Source organism: Elaeis guineensis, chromosome 4 (genome assembly GCF_000442705.2).
Source record: "Elaeis guineensis isolate ETL-2024a chromosome 4, EG11, whole genome shotgun sequence".
Classification (NCBI taxonomy): Eukaryota; Viridiplantae; Streptophyta; class Magnoliopsida; order Arecales; family Arecaceae; genus Elaeis; species Elaeis guineensis.
The window spans coordinates 26,943,808-26,967,383 of NC_025996.2; the positions used below are offsets into that span (position 1 = coordinate 26,943,808).

Below are 23,576 nucleotides of genomic sequence, written 5' to 3' on the forward strand. Positions count from 1 at the left end.
CTCTAAGTATTTCAGATACTCTTTTTCATCGATCCGTATAAATTTTGTATTAGCTGTCATATAATTCAATGATATACAATATGAAAAAAATGAGTTATTTTTTGGTGCAAAAGATACAACCCAAATCCCGATGGATTAGGCTTGGAACGAGACGGGAGGGGGGGGGGTTCCACTTGCCCGGCGTGGGAGGAGGACAGGAACAGGACTGTCCTGTCGTTTGCGCCTCTTCTCCTCGTGCACTGCGGACAGAGGCGGAGGTGGAAACAAATGCTGCCATGTGACGCGGGGCGCTTTGGACGGGAGCGCCAGGAGGCAGCCCTTGTCCTTAGCGTTGGCGGCTGCCAGGGGCCAAGAGAGAGTAGAAGGCCAATATAACATAGGGTATGGTTTGCGAGCTCCTTCTACTCCCCCCGGGCCCCATCCTCCACCTCCACCCTTTTTTTTATATTTACACCTTTCGAAGAATGTTGCCTCATTTGAGGACAGACATTAGGACAAATTGGCAATTATTCTCTCCCACCTCCACCTCTCTCTCTCTCTCTCTCTACTGTTAGTGCCTGTGTCCTGTAGTTATACACGTTTGCAGTGCAGTACAGGGAAGAGGTGAGTGAGGAATGTAGAATCCAAAACAAGAGATTAAAGAAGAATCATCCTCCTCGTTTTCACCAGGCTAACTACAAAAGGGGTCCCCGCGGCAAGGCGCTAGGGACAAAAGAGAAATAGAAAAACTAGCTGCGAACTAGGACAAGCCAGTGCTGAGAGGATATCGATCCGTTCGCCCGTTTGGTATCCCGTCCCTCGATCATGATCGCAATCTCCTGTTCCCATGAAAACATATGCCATCGAAGCTTGTTCTTTTGCCTGCTCCTCCTATCATAGCCTAATTGGATGCTCCCACCTCTCTTTCTCTATTTTGTAGCTCAAAAATGAAATAAAAGGAAACAAAAAGAAAGAAAGAAAAGAAAAGCGATAGTGAGTGACAACAGGAGATATATTTTGGCCTTTATGAGCTCTTCTTTTCACAGGTGGTATTAACAGTGGCTGGCTCCAGTGAAAAGGGTTAACAGGTTTCTCTGCTCCTCCTCTTACTTGTGTTTTATTTCCTAGCCTCGTTATTTTCTTCACATCAAATCTCGGACCCCCGAGCTAGCTAGTTGGATCAAAAAGGTTTCAGCACTAAACGAAAATGAACAAAATAAAGAACATCCCACCAGCTATGTCGTCACTGTGGCACGGTCCCCTCCGCCTGGAGGATCCACTTGGTGAAGGCATCGAGCGTCTTCATGTCGGCCCTGTAGTGCTTCTGGGTGAACTGGAGCAACGTCGACCACGTGAAGTCCGGGTAGGCCCTTGGGTGCCCGGCGTCCACCAAGCCCTCCGGCGGCCGCACTATCTTGTTCATCTCCGGGCACAGAAAGAAGGCCAATGACTTCCTCGCCACCTTGCTGTTCACCACCGCCCGGTGCAGGCAGCTCTTGTACCGCCCATTCGACAACGCCTGCAAATCCAATAACATTTCGAATACCTTCTCTTCTCCATCATCATAAAATTAAAATTCTACTCGATGACACATTCGACACGAGCAGAGTACTGGATTATATATATATTTATATATATATATATATACCATGAAGGTGTCGCCGATGTTGACGACGAAGGCATCGGGATTGGGGCTGATGGCGCGCCACTTGCCATCGGTGAACACCTGGAGACCGCCGACGTCGTCCTGGTGAAGGATGGTCAGGGAGGTGGGATCGCAATGGGGGCCGGTGCCGAGGGTCAGCTCCGGCTTCTGGCAGCGTGGGTAGTAGTTCAGCCTCATTATCGAATCATTCCCTTGGAAAAACTCCCGGAAATGCGCCCGCCCCACCCCAAGGCTCATCCCAAGAACCTCCATTATCTCCAATGACAGCCTACTCATCGCCTCGCAGTAGTCTTGGTAGATTCTTCTGCAAAACCCAAAACAAAAGAAAACATAATCAGTAATGAAAGAGACAGACAGACAGAACATTATTGCTCGTTTTCATGTCGGTCTTGTTTTTTTTTTTTTAATCCTACCCGAAGTGCCGGAAATCTTCGCCGAGAGTGTGGACGAAGTAGCTCTGGACGATATCTGGGGAGAGAGGAGAGGAGGAGAAGCGAAAAGAAAGGGTCTCCTTCCACGGGAGCCGATCGGCGAACCTCGCGGTAAAGCTGCTCGCATAGCCGCAGCTCTCGCCGGGCTTCCTCTGGGCTCTCTGCTTCTCGGCGAGAGGCATCGAGAAGAAGGCCTCGATGCAGCTATGGGCCTCCGCGAGGAGGCCCGAGGGGATGCCGTGGTTGACGACCTGGAAGAACCCGTGCCGCCCGCACGCCTCGGCGACGAGTCTGGAGACCTCCGCGGTGGCGGCGGGGTCGCCGGAGAGGAAGCCGCCGAGGTCGATCAGAGGGACGGTGAGCTCCTCGTCGGCGTCCGGGGTGGGCTTGTCCTCCTCCGGCCAGACGAATTGGACCGGAATGTCCGACCGCTGGCTGAGGATGGCGGCGTCGAAGACCAACGGCGGTGGTGGCTGCTGGGCAGCGGCGGCGGAGGCGGCGGCGGCGGCGGTCATCAGCCGCGGTTCTGGGGAGGAGACTACCATAGATTTTGGTAGTTATTTTCTCTTTTAATTGGGGATGGGGATGGAGTAAGGAGGGAGGAGGAAAGAGAAAGAAGGAATGGGTGGGATTGAAGCGTGGGGGGTGTGAGTGAGGAAAAGCCAAGGCCGGCCACCGAGGAGGTCGGTGTACAAAATTATGGAATCTCAAGGATTCAATCTCGTCATATCTTCTGGGTTAACTACTGCTGCTCTTTCCCCTCCCCTCCCACAGACATTATATAGGGGGAGGACGAATGCTGTTTTGCTCCACAGTGTGCGGCAAATCAGAGCCATTCATCAATATTTTATTATAAATGATACTATTTAAAAACATCGTGAGTATAATAATGCTTTTGTGGATTTGCTTCCTTGAAACGGAAAAAGCAAAACGACCACAATAGGCCAGATCTTACCTGCCAATGAAGGCAAGCAAGTACTCTTACCCAGAAAAAAAAAAAAAAAAAAAAAGTATTTAAAATTGTTTCTTTTGCATGCGTAGAATTAGTTCATGACTTAAAAAAAAAAAAAAAAACCCTAAATTTATTTTTTGCATAAGATAATCAAGAAGTGCCTCTCTGCATCCATGGGCGGGGGAAAATATTTTCTGAATTTATATCTTTTTTATGCATGGCAGTCAATAGCTTTTTCTAAAATAATCTAAATTTATTTTTTAAAATAATTAAGATAAGTTCTGATGTGGATATGGGTCAAGAGTTTTCGGATCCGGCTCCGATCTCTGGCATGAAGTATTGTCCGCTCTGACTAGGTCCGGGCCGGACGCGTGCCCGACGGTCCCCACTGGATAGTCCCGGCGCCACATGTGGCAGCCTCACGATTTTGTCCTTCCCCCGTGGGAAAAGACGCCTCGTGAGAGGAGAGAATTCTCTAGGCTACTTAAGGCCATAGACACTCTTTACTTATCCGATGTGGGACTTTCGAGATTCGATCTCCCAAGGCCTACCCACAAACAGCCCCCAGTCAAGAAGGTGTTATGGCAGGCAGGGGTCGAGTTCCCACAGACGGCGCCAATGATGTGGATATGGGTCAAGAGCTTTCAGGTCCGACTCCGATCCCTGGCACGAAGTATTGTCCGCTCTGGCTAGGTCTGGGTCGGGCGTGTGCCCGACGGTCTCCACTGGATGGTCTCGGCGCCACACGTGGCGACCTCATGGTTTTGTCCTTCCCCCATGGAAAAAGGTACCTCGTGAGGGAAGAGGATTTTCTGAGCTACTTAAGGTTATAGACACTTTTGACTTATCCGATGTGGAATTTTCGAGGTTCGACCTCTCGAGGCCTACCCACAACAAGTTCCATGAAATTTATTTTGAATTTTTTTCCTCTGACAGCACAGGGGGAAATATTCTTGAAAGAAATATGGCTTCTTTTTTTTCTATGCATGATAATCTTTTTCTAAATTCATTTTTTCATGCATGGTCTCTAAACAACCAATTTATGTGTTTTCATATATATCAATAATAAAAAAATAAAAAAATGGAAAAGAATAACATTCTCATTAATACCATGTCAAAAAAAAATGTCATCAAGCATGTAGCATAGCCATGAAATACCTAATTCAATTTTTTTCCTAAAATAACCAAGAAGAGTCATGAAATTTATTTTGAATTTTTTGACATATATGGAAAGAAATATTTCTAAAAAAAACTATTTTTTTTCTTATGCATTATAATTTCTAACATATCTAGATCAATTTATTACCATATCTATATGCCTTTACATATCTAGATAACTTTTATTTTACAAAATTATGGATATTTTAATTATGATTCTTCTATGATGTTTTCTATTTTTTCTAAATTTTAGCGTTGCATTCTATTTACTAGGTTTAGAGATGTCGACCCATAACAAAAGTACAATAATGGTAGTATTTTTCATTGGTCTTAAATTTGATCTTTAGTATATAGGGTAATTCGATTTTCATCGAGGTTAGTTAGGGAACTTTGAGTAAACTATTATAGATAGGTTTGATATTGAAATTCTGATGACATTGAAATCCTCAAATAATGAACTTGCACCATAAACTTTGTAAATCATTAATTTTCGCTATTAACATACACAACATAATTATATATTGTTTAAAATTTTATAGGCTTATTAATAATTTATGCAATTAAATGTGGCAATTTTGAATCTCTATATATAAAAATTACTTGAATAGAATCTGATGAAGTTAAAAAACTAAAAATGGGCCAAAATATATCTCTTGAATATTAAAAACTTCTGCTCAGTATAGTTTCAAATGCAGAAAAGGAGAGACAAAATGATTATTGTACATGGTAAAATTTTGATTATACAAAAAATGATTTATGTTTAGTACTGTTATGGTAAAAAAGAGGCTAGAAGGAAAAAAATACAAATGAGAGACAGTGAGTGCGGGGGAGAGAGAGAGAGAGAGTACACAATGCATATTATGATTTACAGTAAGAAATAGTTTAATTAAAAATAATTATTTCAAAATTGAAAACTCTTAAGTTTTCATACAATGGAGATAATTAAAATGTAAATCATACTCGTCTCGTTCATCCCGAACTGATATTATTTGAAAACAAAATTACAACTGCTATAATTGTGTGACTATTAGTTGTAGTGAAAATAATTAGCACACGTTTTAAAAAATTCGAGGACGGCTGTTGTGAAATCACGTCATTATTCATTGAATGCCAACATCTTATCGGCTAAGTTGGATGGTTAATTGCAAAAATATATGTGAATGTCCTTTATGAACAGTGACACTGCAAATAAAAATCAGAATAATGGCCGTTCGCTTTAGTAGAATAACCTCCAGAGAGTAGCTGCTGCAAAAAGCCTCTAAACTGAAATAACGGCCATTTGTTTTAGATCTTGGCGTATTTTTCGGTTATTGACCGCGGAAGAAGATTGTGCGTGGCGCGGGCGTAAGGTGCGGCGGCTCCGCTCGGCGGATTTTGGCCGTTCCCAGGGGTTTCCACAAAGAATTCAAAAATTATGGGATGGGACGCGAAATTTTGGCGTTAGACCCAAATTGGAAACCTTGCCCATAATAACTGCTAGATTAACATTAGTGAAAGAAAAGTGCTGACGCAAAACGCCTTTTCCACATCGTGCAAGCGTGCCCTCTCTAATTTGGGGCCTCTTTAATTTTTCTTTAGATAAAGACTGTTATGGCCAGGGCTTCGTTTCTTGTAACACTTAGCCAAAAAAGATATAAAGGGATGGATTCTGGATAGATGGTAACCACCGGTGCTGCTAGCCTAGGTCCCATCATCTCATACTGCTCCGATCCGAGGTTACTCCCAACTACAAGCGTCCCACCATCATTGCATGAATAGACGCCATTGTATGCAGTAGAAAAAGCAAAAAAACAGGGCCATGAATTGAGGGTCTGACGGTACGGCTGGCAGTGTTGGTTTTTAATTAAATTAGCCTTCTTGTTTCGACACTATTTTAATCATAATTGGATTGTAAGGACTCAAGTCCAAAGACTATCTTAGCTGTAGATCCCTGGATACATCGGTGATACTATATTCTTAAGAACGACCAGTATCAACTAACCTTGATTATCTGCAAGGGAGAAAGCTGAACAAATTGGTCTACTGGGCACAGCTTGCGGGTTATAACATTGGGGCCACTAGTTGGGCCTACTGGAAAAAAGTGTGGGTTGAAAGACCCGTACAGCCCAAAGCAAACCCAGTCTTTTTAATGGATGCTATATGGTAAGAAGTGTGGACAGGCAAGGACAAAGTGGGCCGCGGCCTGCAGACTTCCTCGTTGTTACTTTACTTTGGAGCAGGCTTGCGCTTGCAGTTCTCTGATGCAAGCTGGCAGATTTACACAGAAGCAACCTTCGTTTTCGTGAAAAAGACTATTACGGCAATGGTATGGCATGTCTGATTCAATTACTTCTTGTGAATCAAACCATAATTATAACTAGCACATATTGCATTATGAAAGTTATTGATTGGATCGAGTTCACGATGGACTGTGAATAATTTATTAGTTACAAGAAGGGAAACAACATTGAATACATTATAGGGCGCATCATCAAGTAGCAAAAAGACAATAAATATATGGTAGTATTTGTTGTTATCGTACATTAAAAAAAAAAAATGGAGGAAAAGAATTAAATTATTGATGATCGTCTTATTAGAAATTAGAGTACGTTGTCATAACCTGCCAACCGGCCATCCATGATTGGTGTGAGATAGAAGCTCTATTGCTTAACTGGCCAAGAGGTGTAGCCGGAAAGCGATAAACTGATAATGCTGGCGAGAACTGCCAAAACAATTGAGGCTGGCCAGGCCGATTTACATGTAATGCCACAACTCCCCTAAGCTCGTTCTTGTGGGGGCGCGGGCATTTATTGGAGGGTAGCCGCGTGACGAGATGGATACGTTAAGGGGCACCGTAGTGTTACAAATTCTACCGATTTTGTCTTTTTGTGTAACGGAAAACACAATGTTACAAAATCCATAAATTTTGTCTTTTTATACAATAGAAAACGTCGGAACAGCAACAGATAGGATACTCATAAAATTTGCCCTATCTGTATCCGTACCAATTTAAAATCCTACAATCCGATCTCATCCAAATCTAATTATAAATTTATCTAAAAATTCTAGATCCACCGCATCAAAAAAAAATAGTAAAAATCCACTGTATATTTAAACTTGCCCGGCTAATCTTTATTCAATAGAATCATTTGGATCAAATGGGATATCTGATCCAAAATTATATATAAAAAAAATAACGTGATAAAAAAAATATTTGCATAATAATTTGAATATAAATAATATAAAATAAAAATTAATAATATATCAAACTTTGAATTCAAATTTGAACAAACAATCATGATCCATGATACTAAAATCAAATCAATAATCCTTTCACCCCTATATATATATATATATATATAATTTCAAAATATATATATTATATAATTGGATTCAGATAGCAGATACTCGAAGATCAAATTTTAAACTCGGTCCAAATCTTAAAAAATTTGAATAATAAACTCCAAACTTTATAAGATTTTGCTAAATGAATCCTATTAAAATTTGAGATTCATCGGATATCCAAAAAAATCTATCCAACTATTTTTTCAACAAACTGAGTTGTTTTACTTAATTATCGAGCAGTGAATTTTGCTAAAAAAAATCTTTTAGTGAGCTAAATCAATGTTCGTATGGTAGATTAAATCAAACTATGATGCTTTTTTGGAGAACGTGTTTGTGGTTTACCCACAAATTCACCACAATTTAATTGGACTCAAACTTAAACCCACCTATTCTCCTCCCATCCTTCCCACCTTTAATGTAGCCCCTTGGCCGCCATGTCTTCTCTCTGTGTATGTAGCGTAGATACATTCATATATCTTCTCTTCTTCGCTTTTGAGCGTTGCTACCTACTACCGTGGAGCCCCTCAAATCCCAACGTCCTCTCCCCCAATCCCTTTCTTTGTCATTATCGAGCCTTCTATATAGGAGATGGCAACGGATTAGGTATGGATCAAGTCGATCAATATTTATATCACTCCTATAATTAAAAATCCCATACTCATATCTGCCCCATGCCTGCCTCGAGTCAGGAAGGGTTAGACCAAGTAAAGGCACGAACTAGGTAAAAAACTCATCATGTAAATATTATAAAATAATGATAACTTTGAAAATTTTAAATTAAGGTTATTTTTCAAGAATTTATATCTACTCTGGGTTCTAATCAGATCCGATAAAATCCAACCCATTTGGGTCAAATCAGACTGGATACTCGATGGATCGGCTAAAGTTGCAATCCTTCCTTCCATAGTCTGATCTATGAAATATCAAGTGCCTCAGGCCTATTTGTCTCGATTGTTACATCATCACTATCTCTCCCCACATCTGAATCCATCCAAAATCACCTCTATTCTTTCCTTCCCATCCCCTTAACTTCTACCCTTTTCTCTCACCATGGTTGCTACGATGATGAGACTCCTCCTGGAATCGCCATTGAAGGGATGAGAGGGATGGAGAGAGAGAGAGAGAGGACAAATATCTAGGATTGAGCGAATTGATGAAGGGTATGGAGATCTTCTTCTCCTTCTCCTTATTGGTTGATCCGTGGGCGATTTTATCATTGACTTGGGTGGTTAGGATAGTTGAACCATCCAGGATTTCAGTTCGAAAAGATTTAGAAAATTTTCAAATTTTTTTCTTGATGAGCCCATCTTGCTGAACGGATGATCGAATCGATTCAGACAAGTCCACCGGATTTAGAACACTGAGGTAAAGGGCCTAAAACTTTAAGTTAAAAATTGACTTTTTTTTTTTTTTAGTTAAGCTTTATACATTGAAATGTAGCTCTAGAATTTGCCATCTATATTATTTTGTATTATTATTTTCTAGAATAAGTTACTAAGTTCTATTCATATTTTTCATAATATTTTTTATGATATAAATATTATACTAAATTATATATGATATAATATATTAAATAATTTTATTATATATTATTATATATGATATATTATTTTGGATGAACAGATCGATGCGGATAGCAAACAAATGGATCAGCAAGGGAAACAGGATGAGTCGGGCATTCGGTGATTTGAGGATGGGGAATGGACAAAGGATTGAGGTTAGAGATATTTTAGGAATAAAATAAAAAAATTATTTTATTAGTTTTTGAGAAAATAATTTATCGATTTTCTAGTTGGGTAAGTTTTTTATATGCGTAAATATTATTTATAAAAAAATAACTGAGTAATGTAGAAAAGCATAAGAATATGAGTTAGTTGTTGAATGAGAAAGCTAAACTTTTCCATAAGATATTGACGGTAGAAATACAGTGATACACTATCATTTCAATCATTCAAATGGCACGGACACATGAGCTAATAAACTAGGCTGTGGTGATGAAACCAACTTGATCCCTAAACCTTCAACGAGTGCAATTCAAATACTAAAATATACTATTCAAATTTTGGATGCTTCATATATTTTATTGGAGGGAAATTTAATGACAGTTATCAGATGGCCCGCATATTTGTCGTTTCTGGATGTTTATCCCCATCTTCTGCTAAAGGATTGTCAACATTTCACTGTAACTCTTTATTCATTTGAGATGACATATGTATGCGGAAAAATTAACAGTGCAACTGGTTGGGTTGCATTATTTGTAGCCAATCATATGGGAACCATGTTGTGGACTTCCACTGCTACTAATTCCCCACTAACTTTTTGCTAGTTCTTTCCACGCTATTATATCTATTGTGGATAATATAATAACTTGGTGGAATTCTCGGGCACGTGCTCGTTCATGATCGGTGCATTCATCAGGGCTTGCGCACTGCATCCGCAGCCAACAGCATCTGCGAGCCACACCGGATGCCACAAAGCGTGCTCCGGCTGAACCATGCGAGCCCTGACACCCGCCTTAATCATGCTGGGGCACATGCCAGGCACGCGGGCCCCAGGAAGCCCAAATTCTGGACCAGTTATAAGTTTACTACCCATTGATCGGTGAGGACTCCACAAGTCTACTTTTGGAAAATTCTTTGTACACCGTACGTGGCGCAAAAAATCTTACATGACACGTACCATCTCATTTGATTAAATTATATTATTATTATTATTTTATAATATATATTTGATATTTAATATTTTATTTTTTCATATAAAATTTTGAATGATAAAAATATTTTTTTTTCTGAAAAAATTATGACATTCTATATCGATATTATGACATCCTGTGTTGAAATTATAACTTTCTACATAGGATGTTGTAATTTTTTTATGAGATATTATAAAAAAAATAATATTTTTATCATTGAAAAAATTTTCAATGATCAAAATATTTTTATCAAAATTATAATATTTTATAAAAAAATTATGACATCATGTGCAAAAAGTTATAATTTCAACGCGATGTCATAATACCGATACAGAAGATCATAATTTTTTCAAAAAAAAAAGATATTTTCATCATTCAAAATTTTAATTAAAAAAAATAGATTTATGAGTATTAAATATGCATTAAAAAGCGTTAGCTATGTGGTCCAATTAGATGAGATGATGTACTCCATGTTAGATTTTCTATGCCGTAAATACTGTACAAAAAATTTCTCGTCTATTTTTTAGTTCCGCCAGCTACTAAGGTTAATCAAGAATGGCGAACTTCTACCAAAAAAAAAAAAAAAACCAAGAATGGCAAACAGGTGACGTAGCTCCAGCTCCCATCATTGTATTTTGCTACTAAAATATAGTTCTAAGATATCTACATTCTATAGACCAGTATTACAAACACCCCCAAATGTTTCTCACGCTTTCCTGCTGTTTGACCTATCAAATTTGGAGTCATTCGGCTAATATATTTCGTTGGTGCGGGACTTTGTCACGCCACTTGTCTTGTTGGGTTGCATTATTTTATTTATAATTATGGATTTTGTCCATCTTATGGTGACAGCATATGACTTCGTGATTGCTCAATTAAAAGCGTCAAATTAGTCCAAAATAGATTTGAAGGGCCACGTGCATAGGTGGCAGGCCCTAATAAGGTTTAAAATTTTCATTAGAGTGGATTAACAAAAGGGGCTTTTTAACTTATGCAATGTCATAGCATTATTTCTAAGATAATAAAATAATCAGGAGCGGCAATTTTGATTTGGATCTGTTTATTAAATCATAACGAAGATCTGATCCGTTCTATTCAAAACAGAGAAAAAAGGAAAAAGAAATTAAAAAAAATAGATCCAATCTGTCTAATCCAAGCCATTAGCTCTGAGGGTTGGAAATGGATCAGATGTCTTAGACCCACTAGTGCAAGTCAGGTTGGATTTACATTAGGGTCACTTCATCCAATGGATCAACTCCTAATTCAACTAAAAATCACTTTATAATTCGAGGGGATTCGAGGAATCGAAGTTATCTCCAACCGGTTTAATTTGGTATCTTACTAGTGGGAAAAGGGAAAGAGTAGTCCCTGCCCATTGCTTCCGATATGAAATAAAATGTTTATAATTTATGTCAAGGACCCATTCCGAAACAATTGGAAACATCCGAGGTAAACATCTTTTTCTCTGAAGGTCATAGGTTTCATTCCATCTTGAGTCTTCCGTCATGAGGAACTTAACCTTCGGAGTTGGGCAGGTAATTGGGTCGAGTCTTGGTGAGTGGAGCTGGTAGCAGACAGGGTTGTTTGGATTCTTTTCTTGGACTACCATACATCTATTTGGCTCTTTCAAAACGCCATTTTTACATGACAACTAATGCCACATGGCCTGCCCATAGAATCCTATGTTTGCCAAGTGGCCGGTCCAAATTATTCTATTACTAGTCCTACACCCGTGCAATGCACGGAAATTTGAATAAAAAAATCATGAATAATAAAAAAATAATATTTTTATTAAATTACATAAAATAAAGATGAAATACAGTTAAAAATAAAAAAATAATTTTTTAATAGTGCTAATTGAATGCAATGAATTATAAAATAGTTAATAATTTTATTTAAATATCATAATTGAAAGTTATCAATTATAAAATAGTTAATAAAATATGATTGAAATATTTTAATTTATGTTGATTTATTTTTTAGATAATTTATATGTAGAGATTCTTATTAAATAATGAAAGATCCAATGAACATCACTACAAAAGAGTAAATAATTAAGCAATCATATGGAAAAAATAATTATAGACCATTGTAAACACAAAGCCTCCAAAAATTATAATATATAAATATAAAATCTATTACAGATGCGAACCTTTTAAGAGTAAAGTTTATATTGCATAGCATTGTTATCATAAGTTATAAAAGCCAAAATTAATAGTGTCAACTGTTAGCTGAAACAAACCTTTTTAGTTTATATTCTAAAAAACTTCCTTGAAAACAACATTTCTTGTAGATTTGATACTAACGTCTTCATCTTCGGTAACCAAAATTTTCAAATCTCTTCTGCTTCTCACCCTTGATAAACTGGTTTTAGAAGATATAAAAAAACATTGGAAAGAGTCTGTCCTTAGCTTTTATTTATAGTCATTGCAAAACATACAGCCAATGGATATTATCTTCGTTGAAATTTAAAAGGCAATCTAGAATCAGAAGGAATCAAATTCATTCGAGGTATGAATACCTTTTCACCCATGTTGCTCCCTAAAATTACTTTTTCTTCAACCACTAAGCCATAATCAAGGTCCATTTGATCTAAGCAAAGACAGGGACTTGACCATCTACAACTATTATATTGGTTCTAGAAAAATCTTGATTTAATCTAATTCAATATTTGGTTAGATTTAATCAATTTCTCTAGTTAGTCCATTAATTCTTTGATTCTAATCTTAGGTCTAACCCAATTAAGAGGACCTGATTTGAGCTAATCCATGCCACATATTTTATGCAATATCATTAGATCTTAAATCACAATTCTAGATCAAATCAACTCAACACTTAATTCTCAATTAAGTTTTGCATCAATATGATTAAGATTTTGAAAATAATTTTCACATATAAATCATAAAATCTTTTAGATCAAATCAAAACTTTTTATGATTTTGATTCAAAATAATTTTGAGTAAACAAGATTAGATGCAACTAACTTTTTTGTAACTTGCATCACATACAACAACACCTAGGGTTTCAAGATCTAGAGTTTTGCAAGAAAGTAAGTTTTCTCCTTTCGCTTTCTTCTTCATGGGATCTAATCACATGGCACCCCTACACATCATAAGAGCATCTCATTGAATGGGAAGAGAAGGCCTTTAAACCCTTCTTGCTCTTATGACCGGACGGCCTGGTGATCAATTCAATCCAAGTACTTGTTAATCAGATCATCTAATCTAATTACATATCATATATGCTTGAATTTAGAACTCATCTAAATGATATCAGATTTGATTATAATCTTGGATCATATCTAAATCAAATTATAAATATCACATGCATGATATAAAATCAGATTTTATCAACGATCAGCACAAACTAAGACAAATTTTTTATTGTAAGGGGTAAACCCTATAACAGGACAACCTTATATCAGTTTATGTGATTCATCATTAATTAAATTCAGATCTAAATATCACATATCAGATCTAAATAAAATTAAATTTCAGATTTAATATACACAAAAATCATGTCGTAACGAACCTAGGCTCGATACCACTATTGGGATGCGTAGGTGATTTCATTCATGTATTTAGAAATTTTTTTTAAAAAATTATAGTGGAAGATAACTAGATTAATCAAATTAATCTAACATACATATGATCTAATCATCAAATCAATCTACTTTAGGATCTATGATATGTTATGTTGCATATAAAATCTGATAAATCTGAAGATAAAATCGGCATGCATACATGTGAGCAGTAGATCACATTTACTTCTAATCTGAGTTCAGAACTCCATATCTGATTGTGGATCGATGATCTCCACCGTAGAGAGACATGATAAAGAGGATCCTTACTGGTTGCTCACAGTCGCACATGCGTTCGGTCTCTACAAAAAATCTACTCGAAGCTCTAATCTGATCGGTCTTCTCGAGAGTGCTAGCTCATACAAAGATCTCCTTCTTGACTGATTTGAATCTTTTCTTCAAATCTCTAAAATTTTTTCAGAGGTTGAAGATGAACTTCTGAAGGAGATGAAGAGGTGAAAAAAAGATGGAGGAGAAAATAATTTTTTTCTAATTTATTCTCTCTTTCCAAACTCTTAGAATCAAAAATTTGGTATTCAGGATTTTGTGCACACCCCAAGAGAGAGGATCCTTTTCTCTATATTTCATGCCATGATCCATGCCCAAACTTCTAACGTATGAATAACTCTCTTCTGGTATCTTACAAACACAAAACAAACCATAAAAGTTCCTTTTATAGGCATGTAAGGAGGTGGGGTGAAGAGTCCTAATGATCCTGGACTCTTATAGGATTCTACCTCCCTTCACAATTCTATATCCCAAAATATGTCAAAAAAATATGGGACACCATTTTTCATATTTTTTTATGGTAAATCAATTCTCCAACTGATCTCTTATAAAAAATATCCTCAAAATGTCATACATATAAGGAGAAAAAAATTTATTGGCATGGAGAGTATGATCTGGATGAGAACAGATTCTCTTGATAAGGAATATTTTAAAATCTAATTTTAGATTCTTTCTTTTATCAAAACCAAATCAGATTTGGATGTAAAATAGATAAGGGAAAGGACTCTTTGTTGTGAAAAAATCTCATACAAAATAATTTTGTGTGTGGAGATATATAGCATGCAATCTGGGTTGGCACAAGGAGAAGAGTCCTATTCCAATAAAGACTCTTAATTTTCTTATTTGAATTCAAATCAAATCACATCTGGTTTAACCCAAATAAAATATATGAAATTCATTCTAATTAGGTTCATAATTTTTTAACCAAATTTTAATCAAATTAAAAATTGATTGAATCAAAGTCCAGATCAAATCAGGGATAATTCTTCCTTAGCGATTAGGTCATCTCATAACTTAATCGAGTCAAACCTAATTGAATTCAATTCAATTAGATTTAATTTAATCATCTTTGCTCAATCAAATTAAGCTAATCAGCAATCTAATTACTAATGAATCTTTCATTAATTCACTAACACTTAGTAAATTAATTTATTATAATTTTTGCATAAGATTAATCATCAATCGAATTGATGATTAAGTCCTTGAATGATTCTCAATTGTCGATCAGCCACATAATCAGTCAAAAAAAATTTTTAAGTGTGACCCTATAGGTTCGAACCTAAGTCGGTCGTACAAGAATACCTTTCTGAACCAATCGATGTAACTATCTAGCAATGATGACCCAACGTCCGGATAGATCGAATGATGGTGAAGCAACATTCAAGAACTTATTGGCATATGGTTACCGTATAATTCATCTCTTTGATCCTAATACTTAAGGATGACCTAGGATTTAACTGTCAATCCTAGATAAGTCATCTACATTGTATTTTAATTTTTTTCAAATCTATTACATAGATTATCCGAGCTCAGATTTTGCTAAATTGAAATACACTGATGCATATCTCCTACTAATTCGGAGAGGTCAATCTCATCTTGACTCATGAACCGACTTAACAAGTACTTGATTATACCCAGAAATCTTCCATCACTGAATTAAAAACTTAGTTAGTCCGACATCAAAGTATAGTGAGTTGCTTGTAAGTCCTGTGGTGATCTCAGGTCGGATGAACACTTATACCTATACCCTTCGCGAGCTACCCTTGATAGCAGAGTGCTCTGCAGTTGGTTATGTTCAGTGATGATGTACCCCTACATCTCATCTGTATGCCATACCAGTATCTCCATACCATTTGGTTACAAGGACAATCAATGCATATGGTACACAATGACCTACACTTGATATCGCTATCATCCTAGTAATAGCGTATCATTTGGTCGCGAACCAGTTTAAGGACTACGCGATAAATCCTCCTTTATCGATCAAAGTAGTCTTAAGGATTTTTTCACAACATAAGAGTTCGTTAGAAGATGTATCCTTGTGATGAAAAATATCAAATAATTTTTATTATTTATCAATTTATATATATTTATAATTAGCACATTCGTCAAACGATTGGCTTTAGGATACAATTCTCAATATTATATACATAATACTATTCATCGACCTCTTCAGATGTTTGATATCCTTCAAAATCTTCTTTCAATTCTTTCTCTTCTTCCTCTTCTTCCCCTTCTTGGAGAAGATTGTCATTTAAAACAATCTCATTTGAATCTACCTCCTCATTTTGGCCATCTTCACATAGAAGATTTTCTGAAGCATCCAATTCCACATCATCGAATGATTGATGAACTCCTACTGTCTCATCCTTTTGAAAGTATTCTAGTAATTGAGGTTCTTCTTCTTCTTAGAGTACATAATGATAGCTCGAGACTTAATTTTGCATATAGCCAACCAATCTTTCCTTCCTCTTTTTTTTGATGAAAAAAGAGTATAATATACTTGAGCAGCTTGTGCAGCAGTACAAATGGCTCGTTGACATAAATTTTTGATCCATATTTAATTTCAATAAGCTGGTGCCGAGGATCAACCTTCATTTCATTATCGTGTTGGGTGGATGTCTGGCCAGGACACCACCTCTCAAGATCTTTTCAGTACCACGCGATGCAGCAGGAAGAAAGAAGAAATAAAACAAAAGGAAAAACAATCAAAATACGTGGATCAGCCACAAAACGGCTCGCTTCCACCGAACATGCAAACTTCACTATGAAAAAAAATTTTACAAGAGGAGATCTCACCTTCAATCCTTGTACACTCAATTCTCTCTCACCTGAAGTTCTCCTCACAAAAGCTCTCTCTCTCTTGGAAGACCCCCTGAACCCCTGAAGTGCCAGGCGACCGCTGTCCAGGAGCCTCCTGCTCCTTGTCTCTCAGCGCCTCCGCCTCTCTCTTCTTTCTCTTCTCGGGTTTCGCATGGCCTCAGCAGAAAAACCGAACCCCTCTACTCTCCGTTTCACGCACAGGCCCTTTTAAAGGGTTAAAACCCAATTAGATTAGGTTTAAGAGTCCTTAATCAACCCAAATCAGGTTCTGAACCGTCGGATCAAAAAACAGATCAACCCACGTGGTCCACAGGCTCATCCGTGGACTGCCCAGTCCACGGTGGACCGGGGCAAAGGGCCAGCAGGCCGCTGGGCCTGGGCCGGCCCGCTCCCGCGCGCGCGCCCGGCTAGGCCGTGCGCCCGCCTGGGCCGCCCGCCCGCGTGGGTCACGCATCCCGCGCCAGCCTGGGTCGCACGTACCGCACGCCGCTGCCTGCGGCCACACTGCTGCCGCCCGCCGTCGGTCGCCGGCGGTCCTCCACCACCTCGAATCTCGTGCCGACTTCAAAAGCTCGTATCTCTTCCATCCGAGCTCCGTTTCGGATGATCTTGGTCTCGTTGGACTCCATTTTTCACCGTGAACCTCGCTGTGGGCTCAATGTGGACTGAATCTCAAGATATCAAATCTTAACAATCTCTACTTCGACTCGATATTCGACCTCCTCCAAACTTCGAGAGCTTCTGGATCTCCTCGCCCCCATGCCCTGGGCAATCGCCTGCTGATCATGGATGGACAAACATGGGAGTCGAGCCAGGCTGTTCGATCCCATCTCCATCGTATGCTGTGCTCCTCCTGACCTGAGACCTGCTCGGGGCATCATCCTGCGGCAATAGGAATCTCACCTTGCGACGTTGCCTCTCGTCCTCCCGAGTCTCCTGTCTCGTGCCCGATCCGCCTCCTGGAGCTCCACCTCACTCTGGGCTCCACCTGACTCCCGAAGCTCCACCTCGCACTGGGCTCCCTACCAGGTAATAATGTCCTCTGCTCCCCTTCTTCCCCTCCAGCACAATCCTATTACCGTGTAGCACCCTCGGGATTCCTCCACCAGCTACCGTTTGTAGCCTCTCGAATCCAGTCTGCTAAGTGAGATAAGATTCTGTCTGAAATCGGATATGTATCGGACCTCCCCCAATCTTCTCACTGCACCATCATGTGTCCTCTAGCTGACCGTCCCAATGCCTCTGATCACACAGCTCGATCCATCCAGCAGATATACAGTGCCCTCACTATTCTCCAGGGAGTCAAACTGCTCCTCTCTGCAACATACATGATAGGGGCATGCAGAATCTAATATCCACTGCTGGGAAGAAGTAGATACCTCGTCAGATATCTCCAGGACATCTCCATCTGAATCGCTGCCGACCGTCGCTACAGCAGCCACCGTCCGATTTTTAAGTTGAGGACAATCTCTGGCTAGATGCCCTAACTCTTCACACCGGTAACACCTGATTTTGCTCAAGTCCCTCCTGGACTTAGACCGCCCTCGTTGCGATCTCCTGTCGCTCCGTCTACGGCCTCCTGCTCCTCCAGAAGTACCAAAACTGAGCTACCGCCACCTGAGCTCGAAGCTGGGTTCTCCCTCCTGAGAACCTCGTTCTGGAGTATAGCCGCAGTGACCTCATCCATTTTGATGGTGCTCTTCCCCATTAGAAGAGCAGTCACCAAGGACTCGTACGAAGGAGGAAACGACGCCAGCAAAACCAGCGCCCTGGTCTTCTCCTCAACGTTCTCGCCAACGCTGAGGAGGTCGGTGAGGATCTTCTAGAAGTGGCTCAAATGCTCCTGCACGCTCTGTCCCTCAGTCATCCGCAGTTGGTAAAACTGCCTCCAGAGGAAAAGAGTGTTGGTGAGAGACTTCGCCATATACAACTCCTCGAGCTTCGACCACAGCACCGTCGGGGAAGTCTCGCTTAGCACATGGATCACCACCTCATCCGCCAGGTGCATGCGGATGGTACTCATCGCCTGCATCTGTAGCCGTTTCCAATCCCGCACCTCTATGGTGGTTGGCTTCTCATCGCACAAGAGAGCATCTATCAACCCCTGTTGGATGAGCACGTCCTTCACCCTTGCCTGCCACAAGGAGAAATTGCTCTTACCATCGAACTTGTTGATCTCCATCTTGATTATTCCTGTCTTCTCCATCTTCAGTCTTGCTCACCACCGCTGCAATCTGCATCTTTGTACCACCTTGCTTTGATACCACTTGTTGGATGGATGTCTGGCCAGGACACCACTCTCAATATCTTTTCAGTACCACGCGATGTAGCAGGAAGAAAGAAAAAATAAAACAAAAGAAAAAACAATCAAAATACGTGGATCAGCCATAAAAGGGCTCGCTTCCACGGGGCATGCAAACTTCACTATGAAAAGAAATTTTACAAGAGGAGACCTCACCCTCAACCCTTGTACACCTAATTCTCTCTCACCTGAAGTTCCCCTCACAAAAGCTCTCTCTCTTTTGGAAGACCCCCCGAACCCCTGAAGTGCCTGACGACCGCTGTCCGGGAGCCTCCTGCTCCTTGTCCCTCAGCGCTTCTGCCTCTCTCTTCTTCCTCTTCTCGGGTTCCGTGTGGCCTCAGCAGAAAAACTGAACCCCCTACTCTTTGTTTCACGCACAGGCCTTTTAAAGGGTTAAAACCCAATTAGATTAGGTTTAAGAGTCCTTAATCAATCCAAATCAGGTTCTGAACCGTCGGATCAAAAAACAGATCAACCCACGCCCTCCGATCATAATTGGTCCACGAAATAGTGCCGTGGATCACGCAAAACGCGTGAAAAACGCCCGCACGGTCCACAGGCCCATCCGTGGACCGCCCGGTCCACAGTGGACCGGGGCAAAGGGCCAGCAGGCCGCTGGACCTGGGACGGCCCACTCCCGCGCACGGGCCTGCGCGCGCCTGGGCCGCGCGCCCGGCTGGGCCGTGCGCTCGCCTGAGCCGCGCGCCCGCCTGGGCCGCCCGCCCGCGTGGGTCGCGCATCCCCCGCGGGCCTGGGTCGCGCGTCCCGCGCGCCGCCGCCTGCGGCCGCGTCGCTGCCGCCCACCGCCGATCGCTGGCGGTCCTTCGCCGCCTCAAATCTCGTGCCGACTTCAAAAGCTCGTATCTCCTCCATCCGAGCTCCATTTCGGTTGATCTTGGTCTCGTTGGACTCCATTTTTTATTGAAAATCTCGCTGTGGGCTCAGTGTGGGCTGAATCTCGAGGTGTCAAATCCTAACATATCGATATCGAACCATTGGTGCTTAAATAGAATGATACTATTGCATTCAATGTAACTCATCTTAATCATTTTTTCAAGGATTCCATAGTAGTCACTTTCCGCCTTAGCTTCCCACCAACTACCTTTTATACACACATCACTATTCATTGTACTTTATAATTTTTATATGCTAGGTGTGGAATTTGAAACCATTTACGTTACAGCCATTATAGCATGTCACATATTTTTCAGGCTCGTAACCTAATGATCTCAGCTTTGTTAGTATGGACGCGCTCCCATGCTCCCTTGAATGACCTGCATATTATAAAAAAAATAAATTAAAAAAATAAAATATATAAAATAACAATGGATGCTTATCAATTGATGGAACCAACATACAAAGTTCTCTAAGCACTGTGTTAATATTTCTTCATCACTTATGCTCGAATTTTCTCCTTTCAGCATCTCATCATATTGCCTAAATATGCATAAGATAAGAATACTGAAATAAGTGATTAAAGAGTTGGGATTGTGATAGATACTTCAGGACATATGAGTCGACCTCTATATAGTTTAGTAAAATATATGTCTCTGCCTGTCGAACTTCAGTATCGAAGAAAACTCGATGAACCTCATGTTCAAATTCTCGAATGGGATAGGCAAATATTTAGATCTCCCGCTCTGATCCCTTAGCACCACCGCTATCATTTCGGCCCACTTGAGTCAGCTTGGTCTACACGCGGTTGAAATTTGAAATCTTTTCTATTATATAAGCCTCCATAATAGAATTTTCGACTCGGGCCTTATTTTCTATTTTCTTCTTGAGACTATGCATGTATTTTTCAAATGGATGCATCCACCTATACTGTACTGGACCCCCCACCCTAGCTTCATACGCCAGATGAATCATGAGGTGCTCCATGAAGTCAAAAAAATTGAGAGAAAATATCTTCTCCAACTTGTATATGGTCTCTACACTGCTAGCCTCAAGACTAGAGATGTGATCGGTGGATAGTTTGGTAGCACAAATATCTCTAAATAGAAGGCTAAGCTTGGTCAAAGAACTCCATATGGAGTTAGAAAGGAGATCACGCCAAGCCAATGAGAATAATCATTGCATAAATATATGGCAATCATGTCTCTTTAGCTTATGAAATCTGCAATCTTTGACATTGATGCATCGAGCTAGATTACTTGCATAACCATCTAGAAATTTAAGGCTCTTACGCCATTCGCAAATATCCTTCAACTGCTCCCTTGTTAAGGTATAAGATACTTTCGGCTTCAGAAAATTTTCAAGTGACACCTCAACCTGCTCTAATAGAGGACACTTGCATATATTTTCCATATCTGCTCAAGTCTTAAGATTGTCCTTCATCTTGTTCTTGACATCCATAATAGTATAGAAAATATTATCGAATACATTCTTCTCGATATGCATGACGTCAAAATTATGACGGATTAAATTGATGGATCGATAAGACAATTTTCAGAAGATATTTCATTTCATCCAGTTATGAGTTGTACCGAACTCCTGAGGCTTCTGCTTATCAAATTTAATGTCAAACAGGACTTCGTCCAATTAGGATATCCTCTGAAATACTTTCATACCACCGAATTACTGGGGTGCGTGGTCCTTCTCTATCTTATTCTTTTTAAAACTGTCCCACTGCTTTCGAAAAGGATGATGCTCGAAAAAGAATTGACAATGACAATCGAACCAACAAGGCTTACGAACATGCTCAAGCTGAAATGATTTTGTATTTTCCATGTAATAGGACATGCTAGCTTCCCATGAGTGCTCTATTTTAACAGCATCTCATAAGCAGAAAACTTGCTAATAGTCCACATCAATGCAGCCTTCACTATAAAATTTTGCTTCTTTGATGCATCAAAAGTATAAATGCCATCAGCCATAACAATTTCAGCTCATCAATAAGAGACTTTAGATATACATCAATGCTTCTACCAGGATGTCGTGATCCAGAAATGACTAATGTAAGAAAGATATTATGCTCTTTCATGCACATCCCAAGTGGCAGATTGTATGGAGTGATAAAGACTGGCCAACATGAATAAGCAGCCGCTGCATGACCGAATGGTGTAAAACCATCCATAGATAGATCCAGTCGGACATTGCGTGATTCCTAAGCAAATAAAGGGTGGAAAGCATCAAATTACTTCCATAACTCACATTCGATGGATGATACATCATATTGGGGTGCTTGCGTGGTCCTTCTTTGTGCCATCTCATCTGCCTGGTAGTACTCTTAAACAAGTAGAGTCTCTAAATTTAGGAGTGAAGGGAAGGTATCGAAGAACCTTATATAGTATGTCCTTCTAATTCTTACCCTCTTGCCTTGGCTTAAATCGGCTTAGACCGCATACGCCGCATGAGTTCTTCTGTTGGTCCTCCTTATAAAAAAGTATGCAACCATTACGGCATACATCTATCTTCTCATATCCCATGCCTAATCCTTTCATCATTTTTTTCGAAGCATAGAAACTCCCAACAAGCCTCTTATCCTTCGGTAGCTTTTTCTTTATTATTGCTACCATCATATCATAACAATTGACCATCATATTAAACTCGACCTTTAAGTTCAACAATTCTGACATAACTGATAGTACAGTATGTGTTTCATATCCCGACCATAGTGATTTATCAGCATCTTTCAGCATACGGTAGAAATCACAGCTGCCAGCTTCTGGATCATCATCTATATCCCAGTTAAATTCAGGACCAGCTGCATCCATAACCATGTCTACCATTCTATCTGTGTCCATATCCTGCTCGATTCTAACCCTTGCAACTTTCTTTCATGTCTCTCCATGCAGGTACTAATGCTTATAGTTGGGCATAAATTCACTCTTATACAAATAGACAGTAATTGTATCCCTATCAAATATTTCTCTATGCCACATCTATTACAAGGACAACGAGTCTATCCTTGATGTAAAATGCCGCATTCTCAAAATAAAATCGCATAAGTACTCTACACCCTCCCTGTATTTAGCAGAAATTTCTCCATTGACTACTCGATGGTCCATCCACCTATGGTCCATGGCAAATTATCTAAGAATTCTGTATATACATAAATACAAGGTAATTACTAAATACTATTTTATCATTCAAAATGGCTTACATAGTAAATGCATCCTATCATCAACTAATAGGTAAAGATAAATCCTATCCCATTCAGGAAATGCATTAATTTTATAGATCCATTACAGTAATCAAATAATATGCAATAGAGACCGAAAAAAATTTCGATAGTATTTTTCCTTAGTTCTTCCGTGTAGAAAGAACTAAAAAAAATACTGTCCGAAATTTTTTTCGAACCCTCAGCATACTGTTTGATTACTGTAATGACCTATAAAATTACTTATATTTTTCAAACTATCCATAGTAACAATCAATT

The 23,576-nt window shown here is 39.5% G+C and overlaps 1 protein-coding gene across 2 annotated transcripts; it reads right to left on the reverse strand.

Annotated features, from left to right (window-relative positions):
- Positions 1 to 636: 636 nt before the first annotated feature.
- LOC105043222 (gibberellin 20 oxidase 1-D) lies at positions 637 to 2,820 on the reverse strand. 2 transcript variants are annotated; one of them, XM_010920693.4, is made up of 4 exons: positions 2,059 to 2,820; positions 1,628 to 1,949; positions 1,212 to 1,498; positions 637 to 908 (listed from the first exon to the last, which is right to left on the reverse strand). In XM_010920693.4, the coding sequence occupies exons 1-3, from the start codon at positions 2,619 to 2,621 to the stop codon at positions 1,223 to 1,225; spliced, it is 1,161 nt and encodes a 386-aa protein (XP_010918995.1). In that variant the 5' UTR covers positions 2,622 to 2,820; the 3' UTR covers positions 637 to 908; positions 1,212 to 1,222. The 2 variants fall into 2 exon arrangements, with proteins under 2 accessions (XP_010918995.1, XP_010918994.1); XM_010920692.4 differs by having other exon boundaries at positions 637 to 1,498.
- Between the last annotated feature and the right edge of the window lie 20,756 nt (positions 2,821 to 23,576).